General features: G+C 40.9%; 3 protein-coding genes across 5 annotated transcripts in view; all 3 read left to right on the plus strand.

Annotated features, from left to right (window-relative positions):
• Nucleotides 1-294: 294 nt before the first annotated feature.
• LOC144042802 (sodium channel protein type 4 subunit alpha B-like) lies at nucleotides 295-16,001 on the plus strand. 3 transcript variants are annotated; one of them, XM_077555792.1, is made up of 31 exons: nucleotides 295-601; nucleotides 1,270-1,453; nucleotides 2,041-2,175; nucleotides 2,271-2,388; nucleotides 4,400-4,490; nucleotides 4,633-4,761; nucleotides 4,879-4,961; nucleotides 5,029-5,232; nucleotides 5,313-5,376; nucleotides 5,457-5,598; nucleotides 5,899-6,096; nucleotides 6,175-6,226; nucleotides 6,320-6,555; nucleotides 6,666-6,737; nucleotides 6,827-6,919; nucleotides 7,010-7,375; nucleotides 7,491-7,674; nucleotides 7,742-7,899; nucleotides 7,984-8,053; nucleotides 8,127-8,281; nucleotides 8,369-8,542; nucleotides 9,370-9,474; nucleotides 9,547-9,831; nucleotides 10,070-10,123; nucleotides 10,237-10,374; nucleotides 10,473-10,577; nucleotides 10,659-10,929; nucleotides 12,189-12,813; nucleotides 14,993-15,137; nucleotides 15,203-15,286; nucleotides 15,362-16,001. In XM_077555792.1, exons 1-31 carry the CDS (start codon nucleotides 501-503, stop codon nucleotides 15,380-15,382), a joined length of 4,842 nt encoding a protein of 1,613 aa, XP_077411918.1. In that variant the 5' UTR covers nucleotides 295-500; the 3' UTR covers nucleotides 15,383-16,001. The 3 variants fall into 3 exon arrangements, with proteins under 3 accessions (XP_077411918.1, XP_077411916.1, XP_077411917.1); XM_077555790.1 differs by having other exon boundaries at nucleotides 296-601; nucleotides 15,375-16,001; XM_077555791.1 differs by having other exon boundaries at nucleotides 296-601; nucleotides 1,270-1,447; nucleotides 15,375-16,001.
• A 5,470-nt stretch (nucleotides 16,002-21,471) lies between these two features.
• Nucleotides 21,472-23,458, plus strand: gh1 (growth hormone 1). The gene is made up of 6 exons (XM_077555672.1): nucleotides 21,472-21,498; nucleotides 22,267-22,437; nucleotides 22,536-22,652; nucleotides 22,834-22,977; nucleotides 23,109-23,255; nucleotides 23,327-23,458. Exons 1-6 carry the CDS (start codon nucleotides 21,472-21,474, stop codon nucleotides 23,387-23,389), a joined length of 669 nt encoding a protein of 222 aa, XP_077411798.1. The 3' UTR covers nucleotides 23,390-23,458.
• Nucleotides 23,459-25,067: 1,609 nt separating this feature from the next.
• The window catches only part of cdc27 (cell division cycle 27), an 11,454-nt gene continuing 9,740 nt past the window's right edge, over nucleotides 25,068-26,781 (plus strand). Inside the window, exons 1-4 of the mRNA XM_077557792.1 lie at nucleotides 25,068-25,233; nucleotides 26,282-26,357; nucleotides 26,451-26,598; nucleotides 26,671-26,781. The exon at nucleotides 26,671-26,781 is cut by the window's right edge and continues 15 nt beyond it. Coding sequence (XP_077413918.1) covers nucleotides 25,207-25,233; nucleotides 26,282-26,357; nucleotides 26,451-26,598; nucleotides 26,671-26,781 — 362 coding nt within the window. The 5' untranslated portion in view covers nucleotides 25,068-25,206. The remainder of the gene's footprint in view (nucleotides 25,234-26,281; nucleotides 26,358-26,450; nucleotides 26,599-26,670) is intronic.

Below are 26,781 nucleotides of genomic sequence, written 5' to 3' on the forward strand. Positions count from 1 at the left end.
CCAAATACTTTTTCTTTGCATCCCTTTTTATCCTTTTTTTCTGCGTGGTTGTTTCACATGCAGATGTGTATCCTTTTGCTAAACGATATTTTGCTGCAGCTGAGTGAGCAGCCTGTTTTGCAATCGCACTTGGCAGTACACCCAGTTACACACAAGAGGCTTAATTGATGAAACAGCAAAGCTCTTCATTCTTCCAGATGTTTTTGAACAATACACTGCATATTTCCTGGAAGTTGGGTCATCAACAGGAAATCTGTTGATAAAAAGGGGCCGTCTATAATGAGGTTCACGAAGGGGCACGCTTTGCACAAAGTGAAACATTCTCATCGAGGATTTGAGACATCGCCATGGTAACAGAATACTTGACAATGAAGGCAGTCATAGATCACCTCCACAGGACAGAAAGGGAATGAAGTGCGCAGTGAAGAAGCAGACCATCTGAAGATAATCAGCAGAGACCGAGCGGGAGCGGGAGCAGTGCAACGGTGTGAGCTGCAGCCATGAGAAACAAAACAACATTTTGGGACTTTTGTGGGAGTAAAAAGGAGCAAGAAGAACTTGTGAGACGAGCCTGTAAGCTGAAGCCCTTAACACCAGAACAGTAAGTTCCACACAGTCAACAAGTGTGCCTTTTAACGTTGACGTGGGTTTCATTGTGTTTTTTCATGCATGTCCAATGTGGCACTGCATATTTAAAGCATATGTGATCACATTGAATTGGTATTTTCTGCTTCAACAAAAGTTATTCAGAGCTCTTGCACGTAAAACTCATGGAAAACTTAGCAAGAAAGTACTGCTGATCGCCTGTTGCACTTGTTAGCAAATGGTAAAATATGTTTGTTTTTTTAATCTGCTTGTTTTGCTCCCACTCCAACCCCACCACCACCCAAGCACACACACACACCTCACACACCCCATTTTCCATTGATTTTTTTGTGGAAAACACAAACAGTATATTGAATGTTTATCCGATTTTGGGTTGTTTTTCCAATGCATTTCAATCTCCGTCAATTACAGGGTTCGGGTTTCCCCTATTTGTCTTTTCCTATCACTGCTGTAATTAAACATTGTGAAAACTTCTGTTTCACTCCACTTCTGTAGTCAGCAGTAATGCACATCACATTGTTTGGCCATCTTTTAAACATGCAGCCACCCAATTGTATTTTCAGAAATAATAATTGGAAAGATAAAATAACCATTTTAGAAATAATTTACAACCCAAATTGTTTGAGTTCTTCGCACTAAAGATGACACTCTTTCCGCACACAGGAAGATGTTGCTAAACAACAGTGCCCTGCGGGCTCAGCTGCAGGATACTAAGATGGTGTCGCTGCTGCCCCCTATTGGTATGGAGGTCTTGCGGAAATTTACGGCTGGCTCACTGAAGGACATTCAACGATGCCGAGAAGTCAAAGACAAGGAACAACAGAAAAGAGAAGATGAGAATGTAATGGTAGAGTTCACAATTTGCTTTCAGGCAACAAATGCAGCGGTGCCTTGACTAAGTTTGATACATCACATAACCACCCTAGAATCTCAAAATAGTCTTTCCTCAAATCATCTTCCGCAATTGAATTGAATGAAAAAGCCATTAATATGTTTCAGCCCCCTCCAAAAAGATTCAAATGTGTGTTTTTAATGGTAGTGCAAAGGTTAACCTGACTTGTATCTTGTAAAACCTGAAAGTCGATGTACCGCTGTATACACAAATACATTGATTTTAACAGCAGCTTCTTCTTCTTTTTCATCTTTGTCTAACCAGGATGTGTTCATTTGAATGTCTTAATTTTCCTTGATGCAAATCTTTTCTCATGCATTTCAATTAAATGAAGAATGTTTATTGAAGACTCAAAATTGGCTGTGTGTAACAAAAATGTTTATTGAAGACTTTGATGAGTAAGGAAATACCTATGCTGAGGTTATTGAAGACTAAATTAAATTAACAAAGTTATAAAAAACATGTACTCATTTGCACTGATAGGCGAGGTGAATGTATGGCTGTGAGTTTGCCATCTGATTGGCTAGTTCTGTGATTGACAGGCGACAGAAGAGCAGCAGAATCCAACAGGTGACTTGAAAAGTGGGACGCCGCTCCCATTCATCTTTGGTGACCCAGCCCCTGAATTTGTCAACACCCCACTGGAAGAGCTGGATCCCTTCTACCAATCACAGAAGGTCTCTAAACTGTGTCTCTCTGGACATTGGCAGAGCTCCGCGTCTGCAGATGCTAATTTTATGGTATATATCCGACCTCTGACCTTTTGCTATAGACGTTCATTGTTCTGGATGGACAAAAGAACATCCATCGATTCAACGCTGATCCTGCATGTTACCTGTTGTCTGCTTTGAACCTCGTGAGGACCACTGCTATCAAGATCCTCCTTCACTCATATCCTTTAGGACATCTGTCCATCTACTGTATGTGTGTAAATTCATGCAGATATTAATACATCTATGCATTGTACATATCGTTATAGATTTAGTTGTCTCTCTACATTTATATGTAAAAGATAATATAACCTTTATTAGTCCCACAATGAGGAAAATTACAGTTCTGCCTTGCTACTTTGCGGTTCACTTATTGCGAATTCACTCTCCTGTGGATTTTTATTTGGGTCCATAACTCATACAGGGGTTTGCCTCAGGTTTTACCAAGGTATTTCACGGGTTTTTCAGAGATTATAACTAGGGGTGTGCCAAAAAATCGATTCTCTTAAGAATCGTGATTCTCATTTAGTACGATTCAGAATCGATTTTAAATGTCCCAAAATCGATTTTGTTTCAATTATTTTATACTGTCTTCCCTTTGTTTGTGTGTGCCTTTATTGGGAGCGCTGTTCATGTTGTACCCGATTTGGCCACTTAGGGGCAGTGTGATTCCAGGCGATCTGATACACTGTCAAGTTGTAGCCACATTAGAGAGTAGAAGGAAAAAGTCACGATCAAGTTATTCCAATAAAAGTTGTTTTTTTTTTGCTGCGTGGAGCCGTTCTTTTGATTGATAAAAGTGCCGCGAGTAGCGCGCTAATTAGCATTAGCGAGTTTTTATTTATCTCTTTATTTATTATTTGAACAAAGTAACGTCGCGTAACCTAACATGATTTGCACCAGAACAACAAACAATTTATCGTAACATCCATCTCTGTTGTTTACATTTGCCTTAAACACTTTGAGGTCGGAAGTTGGACAATCTGAGTAGGATCATTTCAACTTCCCACCTTTCTCGAATTCTGCATTAACTCGGTGAAAGAAAGCTCTCTGCTCATTGAAAGTCATTGAAGTTTAGATTGTTGTAATTTCAATTGTGAGCATTGATTTGATTTCCAAATGTGATAAAATGTAGTTTGACTACTATGACAATGGGCCTGCATGGTTTGTATGCTAGTCACACTAAGTCACAGGCAAAAGCAATACAAATATGCTGTTTGCCCGTATGTTCAGAATTGTCAATAGTGTATACAGGATTTTTTTTAAATTGTGTGCAAGAGGAAATAAAAGTTTTGTAAGCACATTGCACATCTATCTATCTATCTATCTATCTATCTATCTATCTATCTATCTATCTATCTATCTATCTATCTATCTATCTATCTATCTATCTATCTATCTATCTATCTATCCATCTAGCTAACTAGTCAGCTAGCTAAAGCTATCTAGCTATCTCGCTAGCTATCTAGCTAACTATTGAAGGAATATTAAATTACTATATTAAGTGTAATCTTTGCGTGTCCAAAATAATTGTATTCAGGATCTGATGAAGAAGTTTTCTTGCAAGAATTTATTTAGAGGCCTCTAAAGACACAGTCAGGACATCACATCAGAATGCAACGATATGATCCCAAGTGTGTGTCAATTTACAGAACATCGACTCATTTATACAAAAAAGATAAAAGATTCCTCCTCCCGGCTCTTGATTGAACAAAGGGCAGACATGTCATCTCCTAGTGACCAAATGTTGATGTTATTAGCAAGCAGACGTGATGTTATTAGTAAGCAGAAGTTTACATACAGATATGTTGATTCCAGGTTGAACAAAGGTGTAATCTTATTAGTAAACAGACATTTACATTCAGTTCCCCTTCTTGACTGGGGGAGAAATGCAATTAGGATCTAACCCCAGACTTTTAGTCTCTAATGCCAAAAGGCTCTAAATAACATCATGCACATTCCTATCTTCAATAGCTTTGAGGGTGAGAGGATAAAATAAAGTTCACAAAATCATTATTCCACTGTATTCTATTAAACACTCATGATTATATCACATTGATATGCCTATAAGTAAATTAATAAACAGTAAAACATCAAATTGAAAATATTAAATGTCTTCACTATCCATAGAGCTGTCTGTCTGTTCACTGTATGCTTTCACAAGTACGTTTGTTCCTTAAAAAAAATTCCACCTTTTTCCGTGCTTTTATCCTACTGACCGTTTTGACCAATTGTGTATTCATGACGATGTCCAAGCCTTCGGAGTGGAGAAAGTTTGCCATGTGAGTTAAAGAGAAAATATTGATTTGTCAGCACTTTGCATGTGTCACAACACAAAGTGCATTACCATTGGTTCTCAAGTTCTCATGTCAGTCAGCAATTAAAAGCAGTCATGTTAAAGGTGGCCTTTGTGTTGGTAAACAGGTCTGCGTTTATCGCCGTCTATACATTTGAGGTGCTCGTCAAAGTTGCGGCTCGAGGTTTCTGTGTCGGTCAGTTCACCTTCCTCAGGGATCCATGGAACTGGTTGGACGTGACGATCATCAGCACGGCGTAATGCACACTCACACATGCCATGATGATGATGATGATGATGATGATGATGATGATGATGATGATGATGATGATGATGATGATGATCACCTGAAGAAGAAGGCACTCTGTTTTCAGATATCCGGCAGAAATGATAGATTCGGGAATTGTTTCTGCATTGCAAGTCCTTCCCGCACTAAAAATCATCTCAGCGATACCTGGTGTGTGTGCCTGTGTGTGCCTGCGTGTGAGCTATCATGAGCCTCAAGTGTTTTTTGACCTTGTCAGGTTTGAAGGCAAATCTCGGAGCGTTAATGCAATCAGTGAAGAAGATGGTCCACGTCATCGGCCTGAGCCTCGTCTGCCTCAGTGTCCTAGCTGCGCTTGCACTGCATAACTTCATGGGTTTGTTGAGGCAAAAGTGTGTGCTGATGCCACCGAGCAACTACTCATCCGAAGACTTTGGTTATCAAGATCACATCAGCAGTCCTGGTGTGAAACTGATCAGTGTTTTTTGTCTATCGCGTGTCTGATATATATTAAAATGTCATATATATGTGTGTGTCTGACAGCCAACTATTACCGTCGGCCTGGAGAACTTGATGCTCTACTGTGTGGAAACAGATCTGATTCCGGGTATGTGTACGGGTAACACGCATTCACTGTCGAACACTAGCTGGCCAGTGGTGAAGACGTGCCAACATTGGATTGTTTAGGGCCTGTCCAGAGGGTTATATGTGTTTGAGGACGGGCTCAACCCCAAATTACGGCTACACAAACTACGATTCCTTTGGTTGGGCTTTCTTGGCTGTATTCAGAATGATGACTCTGGACTTCTGGGAGAATCTTTTCCATCTGGTCAGTGAAAATCTCATTCCGGATAACGTAACTCATAGGTGTCAAACTTCGGTCCTTGAGGGCCGCAGTCCTGCAGGTTTTGGAGGTTTCCCTCTTCTAACACAAGCTGATTCCAATCAGCAGGATCATTATCAGGCTTATGCAGAGCTTGCTGATGAGCTGATCATATATCAGCTGTGTTGGAGAAGGGAAACATCCAACACCTGCAGGACTGCGGCCCTCCAGGACCGGAGTTTGACACTTATGACGTAACTACTCCGATCCCAGTTGGTGACCTGGTCCACTGGTTTGTCTCTACAGACATTGCGCTCAGCTGGTAAAGTCCACACCATCAGCTTCGTGTTCGAGATGGTGGGCTCTTTTTCCCTTTGCAGTCTCATCGTGGCAGTGGTTGCCATGGCGTTTGTGGAGCAGAAGAAGACGGAGACGGTTGAAGCCAAGCGGAAGAGCAAAGAGTATGCTCACATATTGGCGATGCTGAAGAATAAAGAGAAGGAGGTCAGATGACGTGGAACTTGTTACGTCATGTTCTAGATGCAATTCAGTTGACAGGAGTGCGTGCATGTGTGTATGTAGGTGCTTAGCAGTGCTTGCCTCACTGAGAAGCAGAATTCAGCAGCAACAGCAGGTGTTCATACACAAACACACATGATGTCACATGATCATAACGTGATGGCGCTTTGCTCAACTCCTCTTTCCTAACCTTTTGCTGTCTTTTCAGAGTGTGAGGATGAGCAACGGCCACGTTCGCCATGCTGCCACACTTTCACCAACATCTTCCTCAAGTGGACCTGTTGCAGCGGTTCCAGGGCTAAACAGCAACTCCGCCATTTTGTCACTCACCCCTTCTTCGAGCTCACCATCGTCATGTGCATTATGCTTAACATCATTTTCATGGCCATGGAGCATTATCCTATGACGGCAGAGTTTGAAGAGATGCTCACGATTGCAAATCTGGTCAGTCTGGAGTCCATTTTGGATTTCACAAAGTTGTTTATTGTGTTACAAATTCACACTTATTGGCCTGGGTAACCCTTGACCTCTCTCCCTCTTACTGACCTCCTCAGATCTTCACAGTGATTTTTGCAGTTGAAGTGGCCCTAAAACTGTTGGCCATGGGTCCCTACTTCTTCTTCCAGGTTAAAATTTCTCTTTTCAGCAACTTTATGAACTTAACTGCAACAACAAAAAGCAAATCTGATTTATTTTGTCGTTCTTGTGATTCCAGATCCGTTGGAACATCTTCGACAGTGTCATTGCTGCCATTACTTTAATTGAGTTGGGATTGGCAAACGTTTCTGCATTGGGCATTTTTAGACTGGTGAGTTTCATTCACTTGACTCATTCTACCTTTTCCCATGCCTGAGTTCCCTCATAATCAATAAAGTGTCTCTCTTGATCGGCTCCCTAGTTCCCTTTGATGAGAGTATTTAGGTTGGCCAGGTGGTGGCCAACCTTCAACGCTTTACTAAAGCTCATTGGAAATTCGTTGGGGGTTCTGAGGCACTTCACCCTCCTTCTGGCCGTCATCACCTTCACATTTGCGGTGATCGGAATGCACCTTTTTGGAAAGGACTACCAAGTCAATGTGTGTCGCATCTCAGAAAACTGCTCGCTTCCTCGCTGGCACATGGTCGATTTCTTCCACGCCTTCTTCAGCACCTTCCGAGCGCTTTGTGGAGAGTGGATCGAGCTAATGTGGGATTGCATGGAGGTCGCAGGTCAGCCCGGATGTCTTATCTTCTTCATATCGCTGGTTGTCATCGGAAAGCTGGCAGTGAGTCACCACAGAGAAAACGACTTTTGTGAAATTCTTCAACTGCTGCTTATCCACTACCCAGACCTATTCTAGATTCTTGGATTTGTTTAACGTGTTCCTCATCTCCATGCAGGTTTTAAATCTGTTCCTGGCCTTGTTGATAAAGTCGTTCAATGGAGATCGTCAGGCAGTTTCAGAAGGACAAAACAATCTGCGGCTCGCCTTTAAATGGATCTGCGGGGCTATGATCGGCACAAAGAAGGAGCGCGTGTGCAAGAAGACGGGATCCCAATCAAAAATCAATCTCAATCCTCCTGGTAGGAGCCAAATTGTATTTTATTCCTGCGGCATGGTCCACATCATGCAACAGAATGTCATTTTCAGTCTTAGGACTCAAGAGTGATGAGGTGGACCAGAAGGAGTTCTTGGCACTTACTTTCGTAAGCTCAGAAGAGCCAGAATCAGAGGTCAAGGCCCTCTGCAACAAAGGTGCATCCCAAAAATCTGGAAATGAAGACGATGATGAAGAAAAGAACTTGCAAGTAAGCTCATCCACTTGGTCATCATTATGACAGCTGCAAAAGCAACAGACCATGGTGTTAAAAAAAATATCTCTTCTTTGCTAGCACGGCGATTCATTAGTGGGCATGCACAAACGCGATGACCAAGACACACCGGCCAAGTGTTTCTGCGACCGTATGAACACACGCACACACAAATGTTAGCATTTAAAAACAGGAGCCATTCACAGCCTGTGTGTGTGTTTCAGAGTGTTACCAGTGCTGTCCAGTCTTGAACATGGACTCATGCCAGACAGGACTCCGAATCTGGCTGAATGTGAGGCGAACGTGTGCTTCCGTGGTTGATCACAAATATTTTGAGGCTTTCATTACCTTTGTGGTCCTGCTGAGCAGTGCATCTCTGGTCAGTCTCCTTTTTATGCCGAACTCCTGTTACACTGGAACATGTCAATATTAAAATGTTGATGATTGCCAACGTTTCTGGACGCAGGCCATTGAAGACATCTATCTGGAGCAGCGACCGTTGCTCAGGACCATTTTGGAGTACGCCGACTATGTGTTCACGTGTGTCTTTGTGCTGGAGATGCTTCTGAGGTGGTTCGCTGGTGGATTCAAAAAGTACTTTACCAGTGTCTGGTGCTGGATAGACTTCCTCATTGTGCTTGTAAGCCACATATACTATCTTCTTTTTTTTTCTTATTGAGAGAGCTCAGTGTTGTTCATTCGGTAATCTTACCGATTCAATATGTTATCATCATTGCTCTCTTTTTTTTTTTTTGTATATGTGCGTGCGTGTGTGTGCTCATTAATTCACCTAAAACCTGTTAAAAATCCCATACCGTTCACCTAAACCGAATACTTCAGAATCCTGCTAATCGTGAAGTTGTCAGGAGACCCGAGGAAGGATCAAAGCAAAGAAAGAAGAGTAAGATCCAGCACCGACCAGACATCACCTACTACCCACCGGGTTACCAACCAGAATCTTTCACCAACCCTAGAAACATCTAAATTCCAACAAATTAGGGAGACCTCAAGAGACCAAAGGAGAGACTGACGAGAGGAAAGAAGGATAGATGAAGCAGATTGTGTTTGAAATTCGGTAGAAATGGCATGCATGAAAACCTCCACCAAAGAGGGGAGCCGTCGAACCCCGGCCAAGACAGAGCAAGCACAACCCCCCAGGGCCCCCCATATAGTATCATAAACATTTACATTTGAGATGCATACAATAGTAATGTACAACACATCATGATGCCAAGCTAGCTGACAGGATACAAATATGACCAAATACTCCGATTTTTTTTTAGAAAACCAGACGATGGTTCCAAATGCTGAGAGGGACTTTTACTTAAGAAAAATGTGTAATAGTACAGTAAGATCAAGTCGCTCATAGAGACTCGATAACTTTTATGAAATAGAAAGATCATCAAGTACAAAGTTCATATAATCGTCTGAATTTAATGTGAACAAATCTTTGTCGTCATCCGCCAGATATCTCTGTTTTCCACGTATGTTACCATCGTGGGAATTTCTCAGTTTGAAGCCATCAAGTCCTTGAGACCTGTGAGAGTCTTGTCTCGCTTTGATGGCACCAAGGTGAGCAAACGCCAAGACGCCACTTAAGCACACCAACTAACCTGTTCACAAGTCCTCTTCACTCATCCTCAGGTGGTGGCGACAACACTGTTTGGGGCCATCCCGTCCATCTTTAACGTGCTGCTCGCTTGTGTGACTCTCTGGTTGATATTCAGCATCATGGGAGTGCAAATGTTTGCAGGGAAATTTTATCACTGCTTGAATGACACTTCTGGAGAGTTATTTCACCCCGCGAGTGTCAACAACAAGTCGGAGTGTTTCATTCTGCCAGAAGAAAACTTCACTGAAGTCCGCTGGAAGAATCTCGAAATCAATTTTGACAACGTGCTGAATGGTTTCCTGTCACTTCTGCAAGTGGTCAGTCTGAAGTATAAAGTATGCTTACATACACTGTATGTGATAGATTTTATAAATGGCTCCCAGTATAATACGATACGATATACTGCGATATACTATATATAAATATATATATATATATAATGCGGTACAAATGTACACAACCACAGTAATAAATGTGCATCCAACGGTTCAAGCCTCCAGCATAGATATCAATAACAAACAAAGGATTGATCAATCGATTGTTTCTTTTTTATAGGCAACTTTAAAAGGCTGGCTCAGCTTACTGTATGCGGCAATGGACTCCAGAAAGGTTAGCCGACATCCTTACTGCTAACAGAATAAAATGCAAATAATTACAAGTAGCTAACAAACATTGCGCTGTGCGTGTGTGCACGTGCATGTGACTCATGTGTGTTTATATAGCTTGAGATGCAGCCAGAGTATGAGGCAAACGTATACCAGTCCCTCTACTTCATCCTTTTCATCATCATTGGCGCCTTCTTCGCTTTCAACTTCCTCGTCGGTGTCATCATCGAGCACCTCAGGCAGCAGAAAGCCAAGATAGGTTTCCGCACACTTCACACACATAATGTTGCATTGTTCTTCTTCTTCTTGTGTCCTTGCATTCATTTCAAGAGGATTTTCTTTTTCTATTTTACTTGGGAGAAACAGGTCTTTTCATGACACAGGAACAGATGAAAGGGTACAATTGCCTGAGGGCTTTAGGTCGCAAGAAAGATCGGAGGTCCGTTCCCAGACCACGAGTGAGTCCAGCTCCTACTTTGCTCCAACAGACACATGTTGTCATACATGGTTTGACGCATTTTTTCTGTGCCCATCATCAGAACAAGATTCAGGCGTTGCTCTTTGACCTCGTGACCAAACCCGCCTTTGATATCTTATTCATGGCGTTCGCTTGCCTCCAAGTGGTCGTCCTGATGGTGGAAACGTATCACCAAAGCTTTGAAAAGGAGTTTATTATACACTGGATAAACTTTGCCATCATAGTCATCTTCACTCTCGAGTTCGTGCTGAAGATCATCGCACTCCGAAAGCACTACTTTGCGTTTGGATGGAACATCTTTGACTTTGTCCTGGTCATCCTGTTCATTGTGGGTGAGTCAGATGATGGTGTGCATTTTTACATTTTGCACATGGTTAAGCTGGTAGAGGGGTTTGAGTGATTTATTACAAATGGTTGAATCGAAGGTGATCAGGACTGGTCTTGAAAAGGTGGCGGTTAGGTTAAAGTCACTCAATCTGGTAATTGGGAAAAAGACAAGTATTAGTTCTTCATTCTTGAGAAAAGAGACAAGTCTTGAAGTCGCTTGAACAGCTCGTATGTCAATGACAATCAAGCAAGGTTATTATAGTTTTGGAATTTTTCATTTGAGTTTTTATTTCGTTTTGAGTTTTGTTTTTTTAAATTATTCAATTTTAATTAGGCGGCACGGTGGCTGACTGGTTAGCACGTCTGCCTCCCAGTGCGGAGGACGTGAGCTGGAGTCCGGGCTTCGGCCTTCCTGGGTGGAGTTTGCATGTTCTGGCCGTGCTTGCGTGGGTTTTCTCCGGTGGCTCCGGTTCCCTCCCACATTCCAAAGACATGCATGGCAGGCTAATCGAACACTCCAAATTGTCCATAGGTGTGATTGTGAGGGTGGATGGTTGTTCGTCTTGGTGTGCCCTGCGATTGGCTGGGAACCAGTTCAGGGTGCACCCCGCCTACTGCCCGAAGCCAGCTGGGATAGGCTCTAGTGACCCTTGTGAGGACTAAGCAGTAAAGAAAATGGATGGATAGGTTTAATTAGGTGGTTCTGTTAGCTTTTATTCGTTTTAGTTATTTCATAAATGTTTAGTTTCAGTATTAGTTTTAGTTTAAAAATAATGTGCATTACTTGTGCGCAATATTTAAAAAGCACCATGGGAGCAACGTCATCTAAAGGTGCTTTTCTATTGGCTGCTGCTAGACGACGTCACTTTTGTGTGACACTTTCAAATGTCCTTATTCCGGTTAATATCAAAATGAATCTACTTAAAATCACATTTCAAATCATCCCCAAAGGCTCATGCATTAAATTTATTACCAAAGATTAAAACGGAGGTAATTTTTGCTTTAATTATAGTTAGTTTTGTAAACATAAAATGTAGTTTCAGTTAGTTTTGGTTTTTATTTTATTTCGTTAATGAAATAGTTTTTTGAGTTTGACTTTTTTGGTTAATTTTAGTTAACTAAAATAACTTTGCAATCGAGTGATCAGCAGCGTCTGTGGCAGTTAGTATGTATAACCCAGACAATACGTGGGCTACAGTAGATTGCCGTAGCTCAGTATTGATATAAAGAACTGCCCCTTTGATTGACTTGTTTTATCTTTCAGGGTTGTTCCTGGCAGACTTGTTGGAAAAGTACTTCATTTACCACCCTGCGATCTTCAGTGTGATTCGATTCACTCGCGTCTGCAGAATCCTTCATCTCTTCCGTGTTGCTAAGGGCGTACGAAGACTGCTCCACGCATTGATGAGGTCACTTCCTGCCCTTTTTAACATAGGGCTCTTCCTCTTCATCATCATGTTCACATACTCCGTAATTGGCATGAGAAACTTTGCTTATGTGAAGAAAGGAGCTATGATAGATGACATGTTCAACTTCGAGACATTTGTGAACAGCATGATCTGTTTGTTCACGATTATGACGTCCGCCGGGTGGGACGGTTTGCTCCTTCCGGTCATGAGAGCGCCACCGGACTGCGATCCGTACATGGAAAACGCTGGAACGTCTGTCGTAGGAGACTGCGGTAGGCCGGCGGTGGGCATCGTCTTCTTCACGTCCTACGTTATCATCTGCATCCTGGTGGCGGTCAACATGTACATTGTCGTCATTTTGGAAAACTTCAATATGGCAACTGAGGAGAGCGCTGACGAGCTCAGCGAATCCGACTTTGAGATGTTTTGTGAGACCTGGGAGAGGTTTGACCCACACGCGTCACACTTGATTGCCTCCAGGTGAGTTACACCTACAAGATGCTTAGTATTAATTGTGACCACCTGTTAGATTCAGGCCTCTCTGGCACACATAATTAGATAAGTGACTTGAGCTAGACCATTATATCTCTGTGATCTTTATTCTTGCTATTGCTGCTTCCAATTATTTTGCACCCTCACACACTTTCCAATTGAAGACAATTAAGACCGTGGAGTCACACATAGGAAAGGTAGCAACGCTGTTTAGGTTATGACTTGGACACATTTGACCTTCTTCTGCGCATGTGTGGTTGAAGGGCTTCATAGCTGCACTGTAAAAAAAATAAATAATAATAATTTGGTCGCCCAAAAAATTCAGTGAAATAACAGAAACGTATTCTTACTAACATCTCAGAAAAATACAGGTTTTCCCATAATTAAAATACAGATGTTATATTTTAATATATTGCCTTATTTTCAGGTTGTTTTTAATGTTTAATTAGAAACATTAGCACATTTTAAAACCATTAAATTAATTATTAAATTACCTAGAAATATAGTAAGTAAACATATTTTGAATATTGATACTTAAAATTGCAGAAATGTGCTGTTATTAGTTGTTTTCAATGACATGATTTTATGGAAAGAGTTTGTATAATAATTTGTGTTTGATGTAACAGTATATGACACAAAAAAATAATATGATTCATCTTTCAAAACATGAAAAAAAAATTGACATTGGGTTTAAAATTGCAACAATTTACTGTTATGGTAATTCATTTATATAGCGCTTTTCCACATTACGAGGCCCGCATACCGTTTTACATTTTGAGTGCTCAATTAGCTTTGATGACGCAGCATCAAGAGTTCAGTATCTTGCTCAAGGGTACTCCAACATGGTCGCAAAGAACCCACAAACTCAGGGATATTAGATGACCAATCTGCCACTGATCCATTTTAGATCACATGAAATGGGTGGAAAGCTTTGAATGTCTCACGATTCGATTCAGATTTTCGGGTCTGCGATTCGATTCAGAATCGATTTTCGATTAAAAACGATTTTTGATTCAAAACGATTTGATTGGCAATGATTTTTGCTTCAATCTACAGATGTGCAAGGAATTATAATGATCTACTCCAGTCTGACTCGCTAATGCTAATTAGCGCACTACTTGCAGCACTTTTATCACTCAAAAGAACGGCTCCACACAGCAAAAAAACAACCTTTATTGGAATAACTTGATCGTGACTTTTTCCTTCTACTCTCTAATGTGGCTACAACTTAATAGTGTATTAGACTGCGTGGAACCACACTGCCCCTCAGTGGCCAAACTAGGTACAACATGAACAGCGTTCCAAATAAAGGCACACACAGACAAAGGGAAGACAGTATAAAATAAATAAATGAGAATCGCGATTCTTATGAGAATTTATTTTTTGGCACACCCCTAGTTGGTAGTGTTGATGCCCCATAAGCAGAGACAGCATCCCAAAGTTCAAGTTCAATTCTTTGCTTTGCATATTATTCACCCTCTCAAGCGTTCCCCTTTCCCGCTGTCTCTTTAGATGTCCTTTCAAAATAAATGGTAATACAATGTCAATGAATGGCACCATCTAGGACAGTGGTGTCCAAACTCGGTCCTCGGGGGCCGGTAGTCCCGCAGGTTTTGGATATTTCTCTCCTCCAACACAGCTGAAGCTCATCAGCAAGCTCTACTAAGCCTGATAACAATCCTGTTGATTGAAACAGGTGCGTTGGAGCAGGGAAACCTCCAAAACCTGCAGGACTACCGGCCCCCGAGGACCGAGTTTGGACACCACTGATCTAGGACATTACAATAATTGTAGTTATTTTCAATTAAAAACATTTGTCATTTTACTGAGATTTAATTCATCATAGGTTTTTTAGGGTTTTTTTTACTATTAATTTCGCAGTAATTTTAAATGTTTTTCTCCTTTCTTGGGTGGGGGTGGGGGTGGGGGTGGGATGAAGTTACAGGGTTTTTTTTTTTTACAGTGTGTCAGTTGTTTTGGCATAATTAAATAGTTCAACTTGGAAAATACAGTCTTCTAGTAGTTAATGTGAGTATAGTGAAAATTACAGAAAAAAGATCCAGCAGTAATTCACACAGAACTTTTCACAACAAAAGGTGTCATATGGTGTCACATGTAACTGCTCTGTGGCCTACTACACTAGCTGATTAACTGTACCGCCCTTTAGCCAGCTGTCAGATTTCTGTGACAATCTGAAAGATCCACTGAGGATTGCCAAACCAAACCAAATCAAAGTGATCAGCATGGATTTGCCTCTGGTTTCTGGGGACAAGATCCACTGTGTGGACCTCCTCGTGGCCCTCACCGCTCAGGTCCAGTCATCACATTTTGTGTTGTTTTTAATTTTGCATTGCTCAAAATCCCCGTGTGTGTACAGGCGCGGGGAATCGCAGGAGATACGGAGAATCTAAAAGCCCGCATGGAGGAAAGGTTCAAGGCCCGTAGCCCTTCCAAAGTCATGGTCAGTTCTCCTCTCGACTCTGACATGACATCATTCTTTTACCTCATTTCAGCCATTGGTGTTATTTCTAACTAGATGTCACCTGCAGGGGTCTAATCAACCAATCAGCAGCACTCTGAGAAGGAAGCGGGAAGATGTCGCTGCAACTGTCATCCAGAGAGCATACAGGAAACATGCGGCGCAGTCGCCAGTCAAAATGAATTAAGGCAATGGTGTTGGAGATGAAGAGCAGTCGGTCCCGGCGCACCTTGCAGTGATAATGTCTGATTTCAGTGTTGTCTTTTTCCTTGATGAAGTTCAACACTTGTGGATCAACAAAATGTTACCTTGGAGAATTTGATACTATGATATCTTACTAACAGTATTAATCTTGCATAATACTTTATTAACCAAAATGAGAAGAGAAGAAGAGAAAAAAAACAGCATAGTATGTGCTTTGAAGCCTCAACATCATATTGTCTGCTATTTACTGTCGACCATTAACATTGTAACTAAAGGGCAAAAAAAAATCCATGTACGATCTATATAGTTATACGAGTATATATTTTTGTATTATTATTGCACAACAAATGTGAGGACAAGTCAGAGATTGGATTGTTTGGAGAGGTTAAAAATGATTGTGTGTGATGTTTTTACCAACTTTTGGAGCCTAACTTTTTTTTTTTTTTTATCCATTACTGAAATATGAATAAATTGTACTTTGTACTATGAACTACTACTATGTACTTTGATGAACACGTTTGGAGACGTGCCTTATTTGGGGATCTTGAACATGTCCGCCGCACCTGCTTTATGCATGGAAAATCAAGGTCACCTCACGGTCTTGTTGATCACAGCCATTCGTCACCATGGAAACAAAACGAGGGAACTGCTGGTTAAATGCAAGGCTTTGTATCTTCTGTCGGATCGTGATGAATATTGTGAAGGTCACAGTGATGACTCCAAGAGTACAAACAGTCGGCTGTAAGGCGATACTTCCCAGATGGAAGCCGAGCTCCGAGTGATGATATTCAGCGGCTCGGTGATGATGCACAAGTTCATGCGTGAATTTACATCATTTTGTTACATACCGCAAAAAAATACAGGGAAAAAAACGGATTCAGGCAAGAGATGATTGGATGAATGGCTTGACGGATGATGACAATGGATGAATGAGGAAGGTACAGGGTCACCTCTCCCTAAACACAGAACCCGCCCGCACTGTATGGGCCTCATCCGCCATGGTGGGCCATATTTTATTTACATATTATGTAGAGCGCCAAATTAGCTCGAGAGAGGCAATGATTGGGAGCAAGTAAGAGAGGACAAAAAAGGCAAAACAAGAGGGAGCTTGTGCTTTACTTGAACGTTGAAGTATTGTTGAAATAAAACTTGGTGTCTCCATCTCTGTCTCAACCACATTAGCCTACCATTTATCATAAAACACACAAGAAAATTGTTTTCACAGTCCCAACCTTTCCAAGAAACAATTATTTGATTACTTTGTAATGTAATGTAAAATGTAATCTTTGCGTGTTCAAAATAATTGCATTGAGATCTCATGAAGAAGTTTCCCTTGCAAGGATTTATTAAGAGCTCTTAAGACACAAGCGAAAGCTTACATGTTAAGCAATGTCTAGCCAGCAAGTGTGTCCCAAATAGAAAACACCCAATCTTTTTATACATGAAAAAGCTTTCTCTCCCCCTCTCAGGCTGGACAAAGGGTTAGTAATTATAATAAGCAGACATGTGATATACCGACATGTTTACTCCAGCTCCCCTACCAGCCCGAAAATATGATGTAGACAGGTAATGGCATGAGAACTTGACTCCCATACACATACACATTCTTATCTTCATGAGAACTGGAAGGGAGTAAAAAGTTTGAATATATTTCACAACAACATTATCACAGTGTTATTCCTTTAACTACACAGTTATATGGCATCTATTAACTTATAAGTAAATTCATAAACAGTAAAAATATGAATTGAAAATGTTAAATGTCAACAGGAGGAAGAATGAGAAGCCTGGCGGGAAAGATAACATGGGGGGGGGGGTGGGGGGTTGACTGAAGAAAAACTAAACTCAACCTCTGCTCCTTTAAAGAGGGAGCACAGCATGAAGCCGGTAAAAAAAAAAAGATTAAAAAACAGCACATAGACCCATTTTCAGTTCAGGAAACAAAGATGATGTAATCAGGACGCTCATGCATCGTTGAAGCAGAAAGGACGGCGGGTTTTGTTAACATGTACACAAGCCAACTAACCGCAAAGGGTCACAAAAATGATTTCAAAATAACTAACGTCAGGGAAGCAACTTACTGATCCTTATGAAATTATAGAGTGGGAGGAAGATGTTACAAAGTGGTCCAATGACTGCACCCCACCCCACTTTATTTGGGAGCGAAAGCTAGTGTTTACACTACAGAGAAAAACTTGTTTGTTTTTTCTATGCTTACAAATATGCGATGTGCGGCAATGTACAGACCATACAAGAGTTTTATGTTTTACGAGCAAAAGTTTTGCAATGCGAAAGACAAGGACAGCAAACAGAATTGTAAAACGTTTGGACCGTCATCAACAGAAAGGACAACTATTTCCATCCATCCATTTTCTGAACTGCTTATCCTCCTCACAGCTAACTGTACTTCCATGACAGGCTGGCAACAATGCGTTTAGCCAACTGCCACTCAAAATAAGCAAATAGATTAAACACACGATACTCAAAGTTTTATGAAAACTACTCCTAACTTAACTTTTTTTTAAGTTGGTGTAACTTTGTATGCTTTTATGAGTAATTTGTACTAAAAAGTTTGGATTAAATTGAACTCTACTAGTTTTGGGGTAACTTAAAAACATAAATTAGCTGACGTTTCATCATTTATTTTACTTATTAATGTGTCATTTTATCTTAGCCCTCTAGTTGACATTGTAAATGATCATTTGTTCTCAGTTTCCTGGTTTAAATGAATTGATAATAATTTATGTTAGATTATAAACATATTCTCATAGTGGTCAACTGTTTAAGATGTCTGCCTCTTAGTCCAAAGGTTGTGAGTTCGAAAACCGTCTCTCTGGCCTTCCTGGCTTGAGGTTGCATGTTGTCTACGTTCCTGCGTGCGTTTTCTCCTGATACTCCAGTTTCCTCCCACGTTCCGAAAAATATGCACGGTATGTTAATTGAACACTGAATTGTCCCTAGATTGTTTGTGTGTGCCCTGCAATTGGCTGGCAACCAGTTCAGGGTGTACCCCGCCTACTTCCCGAAGACAGCTGGGATAGGCTCCAGCATTCCCAGGATTCTCGTGAGGACACACAGTGTACTTATGGTTTGGACTTCTGTTAACTTATTCCAGTGGTTTTATAACATTTGTAAGTTAGTAACTGAGAATAATTGAGTTGCTGTGACGGAAAGCTTCTAAGTAACTATGTATAAAAAAAAATAATAATTTGGTGTAATAAAACCATTCAAGTTCTGCAAAACTTAAAACTTTTGAGTTGATCAACTCAAACAAAAAGTGCCCTGCGGTGTTTCTGTTTCCTCTTGGAATTGAATTTTTTAAAATTCCTTTCTACTCCTACGCCCGTACACACAATGGTTTGGCATGTTGTTATTGTTTGAAACTATTCAAATACTGTAACAACTCCATGCTAAAAATTAAAAAAAAAAAAAAAAAAAACCTTAATGCCACAACTTGTATGTCTCTCATTGTTTTGAGTCATTGGTTCACGCGCAACCTTTGATGATGTAAACAGAAAAATTCATTTATACTGCTGCTTGTGCTTGAGCTTTTTTCTCTCTCACCAAGTTCATGCTGTGCTCCACCTTTAAAGAAGCAAAGATTGAGCCTTGCCCCCCTCCTCATGTTATCTTTGAATATCGTTGTGCATTCATGAAAAGGAGTGGTAAAGTGATGCTGTAGATCAACTTTAGCCAGTATGTTGGTTAAAGTAATCTTATTTATGCCTCTCAACTTAATGATACCAACTTACAATATTGTTACTGTTGTACTGACCGTAGTAATAGTAGCTAGGATTTGAATAGTCCATTACAGGGGTCACCAACCTTTTTGGAGGTGAGCTCTACTCTTGTACTGATTAATAGGGGTGTGCCAAAAAATCGATTCTCATTTAGTACAATTCAGAAACGATTTTAAATGTCCCAAAATCGATTTTTATTTAAATTCATGTTGTACCTGATTTGGCCACTTAGGGGCAGTGTGGTTCCACGCGGTCTGATACACTGCTAAATTGTAGCCACGTTAGAGAGTAGAAGGAAAAAGTCACGATCAAGTTATTCCAATAAAAGTTGTTTTTTTGCAGCGGGGAGACGTTTTTTTGAGTGATAAAAGTGCCGCGAGTAGAGCATCATTTCTACAACATTACTAGAAAATCACAATGTCCCATCACTTGTGACTTATTTGGGGACTACCTGGTGCCCACAAGCACCAAGTTGTTGACACCTTGTCTAAAATATGAGCTGTAATAATAACAGCGGCACACTGTAAAAAGTGTTACATGCAGTTGTTCATTGAAAGTAATAATTTCCATTCAAAACAGGACAAAGTTATTGATTTGATTGTGAAAAGCTTTTTTTTTTTTGCATTGACAAACATCAAGTTTAATTTGTACAGAACTAAAAGTACATCCAAGGGACCCAAAATAAAGTTTTGGATTTCCTTTCAATTGTTTTTTTTTTCTTCATGCTATATTGTTGGGCTTTGAGTGAGTGTTTTGAATTGGGCAGTTTGAGAGTCAACACTGCTTTCAGTAAGCAGTCTTTCATTTGATATTGTTTAATAACAGCTCAGATTGTTTAGGTTTGTTACCACGTGTGTTTGTTCGAGCTCATCTGCTTGTTGGACAATCTGTTTTGTTTTCTGTTTTGTTTTTTTGTCTGACATCTTTCAAAAGACTGCCCATGGGATGTTATAAATGGGATATTCTGCCTTCTCCATCATCTTCTTTCCTCTCTTCTCGCTCCATTCTCACCTCATCTCTAGTTCATATGTCGCATATGGCTGATGTTTTAAGATTAATAAATATATTTTGAGTATACTCTGTTGGCCACGTGTCTATTTGCATCAAGTTTATAAGATGGGCAATACAATTTTTTTCTTTTTGTCAAATAAATTAAACCAGCTCAGTGCCCCACTGGTAAAGTGTCCGAGCTGAGACTGGGAGGTCGTGGGTTCAATACCTGGCTGGGTCATAACAAAAGACTATAAAAAATATTGGACCCATTTGCCTCCCTGCTTGACACTCAGCATTACGGGTTGGATTTGGGGGGTTAGATCCCCGATCGCAAGCCCCTGCTGCTGCTCACCGCTCCCTCAGTGGATGGCTCAAATGCAGAGAATCAATTTCATCCCACTTAGATGGGTGTGACAATCAGTGGTACTTAAATAATAATAATAATAATAATAAATGTTATTTGGTTATACATACATTAATTAACTGGTGTCAAAGTGAATATGTAAATGCAGTTAAAAGTAAATGAATTAGTTTGGTTCAGTAGCTAAAATGTTAAGAAAATAATTTGAATCAAGGCAAAAAATTAAGGTTGGGTTCAAGTGAAGAATTATTGTTTACCTCAACATGAAATGATCAGGTCATACGAAGTCACTCAATTTAGTTTCTGTGAAGTCAAATATTTTAGATCTGATATCTGGACGTCTATCTTTTTTCTTCTTCTTTTTTTAAGTTTAAGCGGGGTTATATTTTTTACAGTGTAGTTCCCTGCTACTTTCCTGATGGGACCCACCAAGTTTCTGATGATGATGACGGATGGTTTCCACTTGCTCAAGGAAAGCGAGTCTCGTACCTGCATGATTGTGTTTATGAGACCAACACGTAGAAGTGTAGTTGACGTGATGTTGGTTGTTTTTCACTAGTGCCGCTGGTTAACATTCATACGTGTTGATGTGTCAATGTCTCATAACAATGAATTATTCACATTCATGTGTGATGTAATTCTAAAACACTTGTTCTTACAAAACTTTATTTTCTCCCTACAAAATGGTCAATAGTGAAGTTTGTAGAATGAATGCTGTCACATAAACTAGTCCTAATACTAAATTTGATGGTGCGAATGTGTCGTTAGCGCGGTTGCTTAATGTTTCTTGCTCATACATGTAATCATGATTGTGCTGCTATAAAAAGGACAAGCTATGACATCGTGAAAAGGCAAACGAAGGAGTAACCATGGACAAAGGTATGACGGCCTCTCCGGTTCAATTTATTTCTCATTTTATTGTTAGCGTGTTTTTAGCTATTTCAACTTTTAGACAATTTCTTAATGTCTTTATATTCACTTTCCTCATGTGATGTTTGCAAAAGTGTTAATGCAGTATTTGCCATTTATTTTAACACGTTAGAATGTGCATTCCGTCCTTTGAAATAAGGTTCTACGGAACAGTAGACGGGCTTCCGTATACACATATTGTCATAACGTAATGGCTTAAGCATTTTTTCTTTTCTTTTTTTCAGAAAACACAAAAAAAAAACTGAACAAAATAGTGATTATATTATAGTATGTATTAATAATTTTATTTCAGGGGTAGAATTGAATGATCTCTTTAAAGATGTAGCCAAAGTTGCCAGCAACTTGAGGAGGTTTTTAAGGCAAAAAATATATTTTATGTCAAAATATGGATTAGCTCAAATATTTAAGATGGTCAGTGATATGTCAAAAGGTTCCCATGTGTAATGTTTAATGTAGAGTATATAAATATCCTAAGATGTGTGCAAGTTGCTTGCTTGATTTCAACTTTCCAGATTTGAGCTATACTTGGCACATGACATGGGCACTCTGAAATTATAATGGACAAAAGGAGAATGCCCCCCATGTTAGGATTAATCAAACTCAATTAGGTCAACTGAAGCTGTCTATGACAGGTAACACAGGTGTTTTACCCAAGGATGAGATGAGACTCTCTTTCTTGAGATGAGGCCCTAATAAGTACAAAAAAAAACATAAATAAAAAAAACATAACGTAGAAGATCAATTGCCATGACTTTACATCTCTTGTAGTTGTTCTCTTCCTGTCGCTCGTGACGCTGGCCGGCGTCTCCTCTCAGCCAATCACAGACAACCAGCGAGTGTTCTCCATCGCCGTGAGTCGAGTGCAACACCTCCACCTGCTGGCCCAGAGACTCTTTTCGGACTTTGTGAGTGTTGCCAGCTAGCTATAGCTGGCATTTATAAAGCCTCTGATTTGTCTGTTGTTTTAATGGAGTGCATTTTTGTTGTTGTTGGTTTGTCTTAGGAGAGCTCTCTGCAGATGGAAGATCAGCGTCAGCTCAACAAAATCTTCCTACAGGATTTCTGCAACTCGGATTACATCATCAGTCCCCTCGACAAGCACGAAACCCAACGAAGCTCGGTCATTTAGCAAAACCTCAACTAAGTCTTGAACATTTTTTTTTCACAAACTGTAACTCTTCAACTCTTTTGACTTGTTATTTGTTTTTATGTACAAAGTTAGAACAAAACGAATAGCCAACAGTGGAAATGAACGGCACAAAGCTGAACAAGTGAATACAATTGATTTTAACGGCGTTTAGGTTCTGAAGCTGCTCTCCATCTCCTATCGATTGGTGGAATCGTGGGAATTTCCCAGCCGTTCCCTCTCTGGCGGCTCTGCTCCAAGAAATCAGGTTTCTTCAAAACTCTCCGAGCTGAAGATGGGAATCCTCCTGCTGATCAGGGTGACCACGCACGCGCGCGCGCGCACACACACACACACACACACACACACACACACACACACACACAACGGTCAAATGGGTCTGTAATGGTGGCCGGGTAATCTTGAATGAACAATAAACTGTTCATTCAGGCCAATCAGGATGGAGCTGAGACGTTCTCTGACAGCTCTGAGCTCCAACTGGCGCCGTACGGGAACTATTATCAAGGTGTGACAGATGACGAGTCCTTGAGACGAATGTATGAACTGCTGGCGTGCTTCAAGAAGGACATGCACAAGGTCAGTGCTGTGCCACAAAGGCATGTTTGTTTGTGTGTGTAATAATTACATTCAAAATATATATCATGCAGGTGGAGACTTACCTGACTGTTGCCAAATGTCGACTCTCACCCGAAGCCAACTGTACTCTGTAGACCCGCCCTCACTGAGTGAGCATCTTGTTGGCACGTGCTGTCAATTTGACATGAAAGTCAAGTCATGTGATGAAATAAAAGTGTGTTCATGCATTCAGTTGTGTATTTATGAAAAACTAAAAAGGATCATATTTAATATTGGTGATGCATACTGTGATGGCCGCATTACGCATAGAGCAGGGTTACCCAATTAGTTCTCACTGAGGGCTAAATTATGTCCAATTTGGCAAGTCGTGGGCCAAATTATCTGGGATTTTGTTTTTTCCACATCCCCTATAGCCCGCCTGTGGGAACGGGAGTCGAATTCCATCTTCTTTTTTAAACTTTTGACAGGAAAGTGCAGTAAACAAGAAAAGTCAAGATGTATTTCTATTCATTACGCATTTTTAAATCTTCAACTGATTTACATGCACATGTGAAACTTCAAAATGAAACCAAACTCACATGTCAAGTGCCATGAATCTGCACTTCAGCTCCTTCCTGAAACAGATTCCCATAATTTGAAGATAAGACAATGCAAACTATCAGGAATTCCTCATGCTGAACTTCATGAATATTAACAATCGTGCTCCTCCATTTCAACACGGTTGGATATTAGGAGAGCAAATGTTTGCCAGTGCAATACACCAAGCTTAGCCAACTCATCTTCAGAAACTGGCACACAGTAGAAGAACTGAACACATCTGACACAGATTCCAACAGTGTCTGCGGTAGTGATTTTGTCCAATAGGAAACTGAGTGTATGAATAACGTGAGGAACTGCAACACACAAGGTTATATGTTACTGTTCAATTAACGTTTTTCTGTTGTTGTTTTTTGTTTTGTTTTGAAAGTTTAACTTTCAAAGTTGCTTTTAGAATTGTCAATAAGGGAAAAAATACAATTAAACTTATCTCTCAAATTGGACAACGTTAACCATTAACGTGAATTTTACTCATCACAAAAGGTCATTGACCTTTTCATATTTTGGGACATAGCGCCCTCATTTGAAGTCAGAATGTCGGATCGGATGCATATCAGAATTTGGATTTTTGTGATAAGATGAATACTTTGACGTGCATATTGACACAATTGGGATATTTTGGGGGCAAATGACCCCTACTTGATCTCTGATACACCTCCTGAAAAAAAGAGTTTTGAGCGCCAAGTCCAAGTCAAAAATATTTAACATTCATCAAGGAACTGCAAAACACTTTCAAACCTTTGACACCAGGATTTGGTCCTACAGGTTGATCCTTTACTCATAGAGATAAACAAACGGATCTTCTATCTACACTCTAAAAAGAGAATTGTTGAACCAGTTTAAGATTACAAATTGTCAATTGAATTGTTGACCAACTTTAAAAAAAAAAAATGCTTCAATTGGTAACACACGATTGAATTAAATTAATCCAAAGTGAATATAAATTAAATTAATTATGAGTTCATTACATTTAATATATTCACTTTGGATTACCTTTGGATTAATTTAATTCAATCGTGTGCTACTAATTGAAGCAATTTTTCCGTCGGTCAACAATTCAATTTGTAATATTACATTGGTTCAACAATTCTCCTTTTAGAGTGCATGGTGCAAAAGTCCTGCCAACCCCTGAGGACTTTGCATAATTCAAATTTTCAACATCGGCGACGGTCGTTCCCTCTGCGTCCCTTAGTAGGCGCCAATAACTTCCTTTGCGTTTCTTCTCACTTCCGGTCTGCTCGCCGCTCATTTTCGGCATTCTTCGGCAAAGTTCGGCCGCTAACGGTCGGAATGTTCAAATCCTGCCGGAGCCTGAGGTGAAGAAGAAAGAAAAGGCTGGAAAGACAGCGACGGAATGACGGTGCTGCAGGAGCCCGTCCAGGTAAGAAGAAAAGCCACGTTTGGCTTCTCTGTCCTGGCCGGGCGGATGAAGGCTCGCTCGCTTTACTCGCTCGCGGCCTGCTGCTGGTCTTCCGCGTCCCGGCCTGAAGTGCTGCCCCAGTCCGCCCGAGGATGCGCGTTCTCGGGCCCCAGAGCCACAGGCCTCCCGTCGCCACAGTCACAGCGAGGAGCCACTTGTTTTGCTTGCAAATCGTCTTTTTTCCACCTGACACAAGCGCTCTTGTCACGAAGGTCAAGCGTCAATGTTAGCTGCGAAAATTTCAAATGTTTCACGGCTGGAGGAACACCGTTGACGAAAGAGCCCGAGAAAAGGACAAGCCAGTCGAGTTGACGGTCACGTTGCAGTTGCAGCCGAAGACATGACGCCAGAACGAGGAGCGCAAGGGGGGAAATCAGCCTGTGGATTTTATGCTCACAAATGTTTCATTTAATTACACCGAGACGAGTTGCTAACGCGGCTACTGTGCTAGCTGTTGTCGCAGCTTACGCAGTGAAAAGCATTTCAGCGGGCTCGCATGTTCAAATCATTTGCAAATGTTGGTGGCAGTTGTTGAGTTTGTCGCTTAGTGGATAGTTTGGAAGAGCAAACGAATAATTTTAGTGTGGCCTCACTGCCGGCTTACAAAGCGATGCTCGTTAGCATTCTTATCTTCTGTGTCAGAAATAGGGAGAGCTTCATTACATGTTTCAATGCTTTACGTTGACTTCAACTATCACCAGCATCAGGGGAGGTCACAAATTGCGCGAGAATGCTCGAGAAACAACCATGACTGCATTGATGGGGAACATCATCCCATTTTCACGCTTCTGAGCTCTGACTCGACATATTACAATTTCCTTATCGTTTCCATAACTCTTTCCATCTTTGCTAATGTGTTGCTAATTGTTTAAACAACAGTTGTGTCAGAGCACGTGATGACATCGATCACATGCTTGTTTGGTACCGCTCGAATGAATATAGACGAGTGGAAAGTAAACGTGTGTGTCTGTGTGTGTGTGTCTGTGTGTCTGTGTGTGTCTGTGTTCAGGCTGCAGTGTGGCAAGCACTCAACCATTATGCCTACCTGGATGCTGTTTTCCTTGCAGAGAGACTCTACGCTGAAGGTAACTTGAGCATGTTTGTGTGTGCAGAGTTGTGTATGAATTTATTTGTGTGCGTGACAGTAAGCTCATGTTGTGTGTGTGTGTGTGTGCCAGTGAGATCGGAGGAGGCTCTGTACCTTTTGGCGACATGTTACTATCGATCGGGGAAGCCTTACAAGGCGTACCGGCTGCTGAAGGCTCACAGTTCGTCCACGCCGCAGGTGCGCTTCCTGTTAGCCAAATGCTGCGTGGAGCTCAGCAAGTAAGAACGTAATGCGAGGGAAGGATGGCGTCGAGTCAGTGGCCGAAGACGTGACGCTGTCTTTGTTGTCAGGCTGGCGGAAGGCGAGCAGGTTCTGATTGGCGGCGTGCTCAACAAACAGAAGAGTCAAGATGACCTCGTGGCGGAGTTTGGAGACTCGGCATCCTTCACGTTGTCGCTGCT

This window comes from Vanacampus margaritifer, chromosome 2 (genome assembly GCF_051991255.1).
Source record: "Vanacampus margaritifer isolate UIUO_Vmar chromosome 2, RoL_Vmar_1.0, whole genome shotgun sequence".
Lineage (NCBI taxonomy): Eukaryota > Metazoa > Chordata > Actinopteri > Syngnathiformes > Syngnathidae > Vanacampus > Vanacampus margaritifer.

What these genes read in the sequence shown, in the direction of transcription:
- LOC144042802 (XM_077555790.1), top strand. Translation starts at nt 501, where the DNA reads ATGAGAAACAAAACAACATTTTGGGACTTTTGTGGGAGTAAAAAGGAG. An exon ending in TGCTGAGCAGTGCATCTCTG is followed by an intron (nt 8,282 to 8,368) that starts GTCAGTCTCCTT and finishes TTCTGGACGCAG; the next exon opens with GCCATTGAAGACATCTATCT. An exon ending in TAGACTTCCTCATTGTGCTT is followed by an intron (nt 8,543 to 9,369) that starts GTAAGCCACATA and finishes GTCATCCGCCAG; the next exon opens with ATATCTCTGTTTTCCACGTA.
- gh1 (XM_077555672.1), top strand. Translation starts at nt 21,472, where the DNA reads ATGGACAAAGGTATGACGGCCTCTCCG. An exon ending in AGAGACTCTTTTCGGACTTT is followed by an intron (nt 22,438 to 22,535) that starts GTGAGTGTTGCC and finishes GGTTTGTCTTAG; the next exon opens with GAGAGCTCTCTGCAGATGGA. An exon ending in TCAAGAAGGACATGCACAAG is followed by an intron (nt 23,256 to 23,326) that starts GTCAGTGCTGTG and finishes TATATCATGCAG; the next exon opens with GTGGAGACTTACCTGACTGT.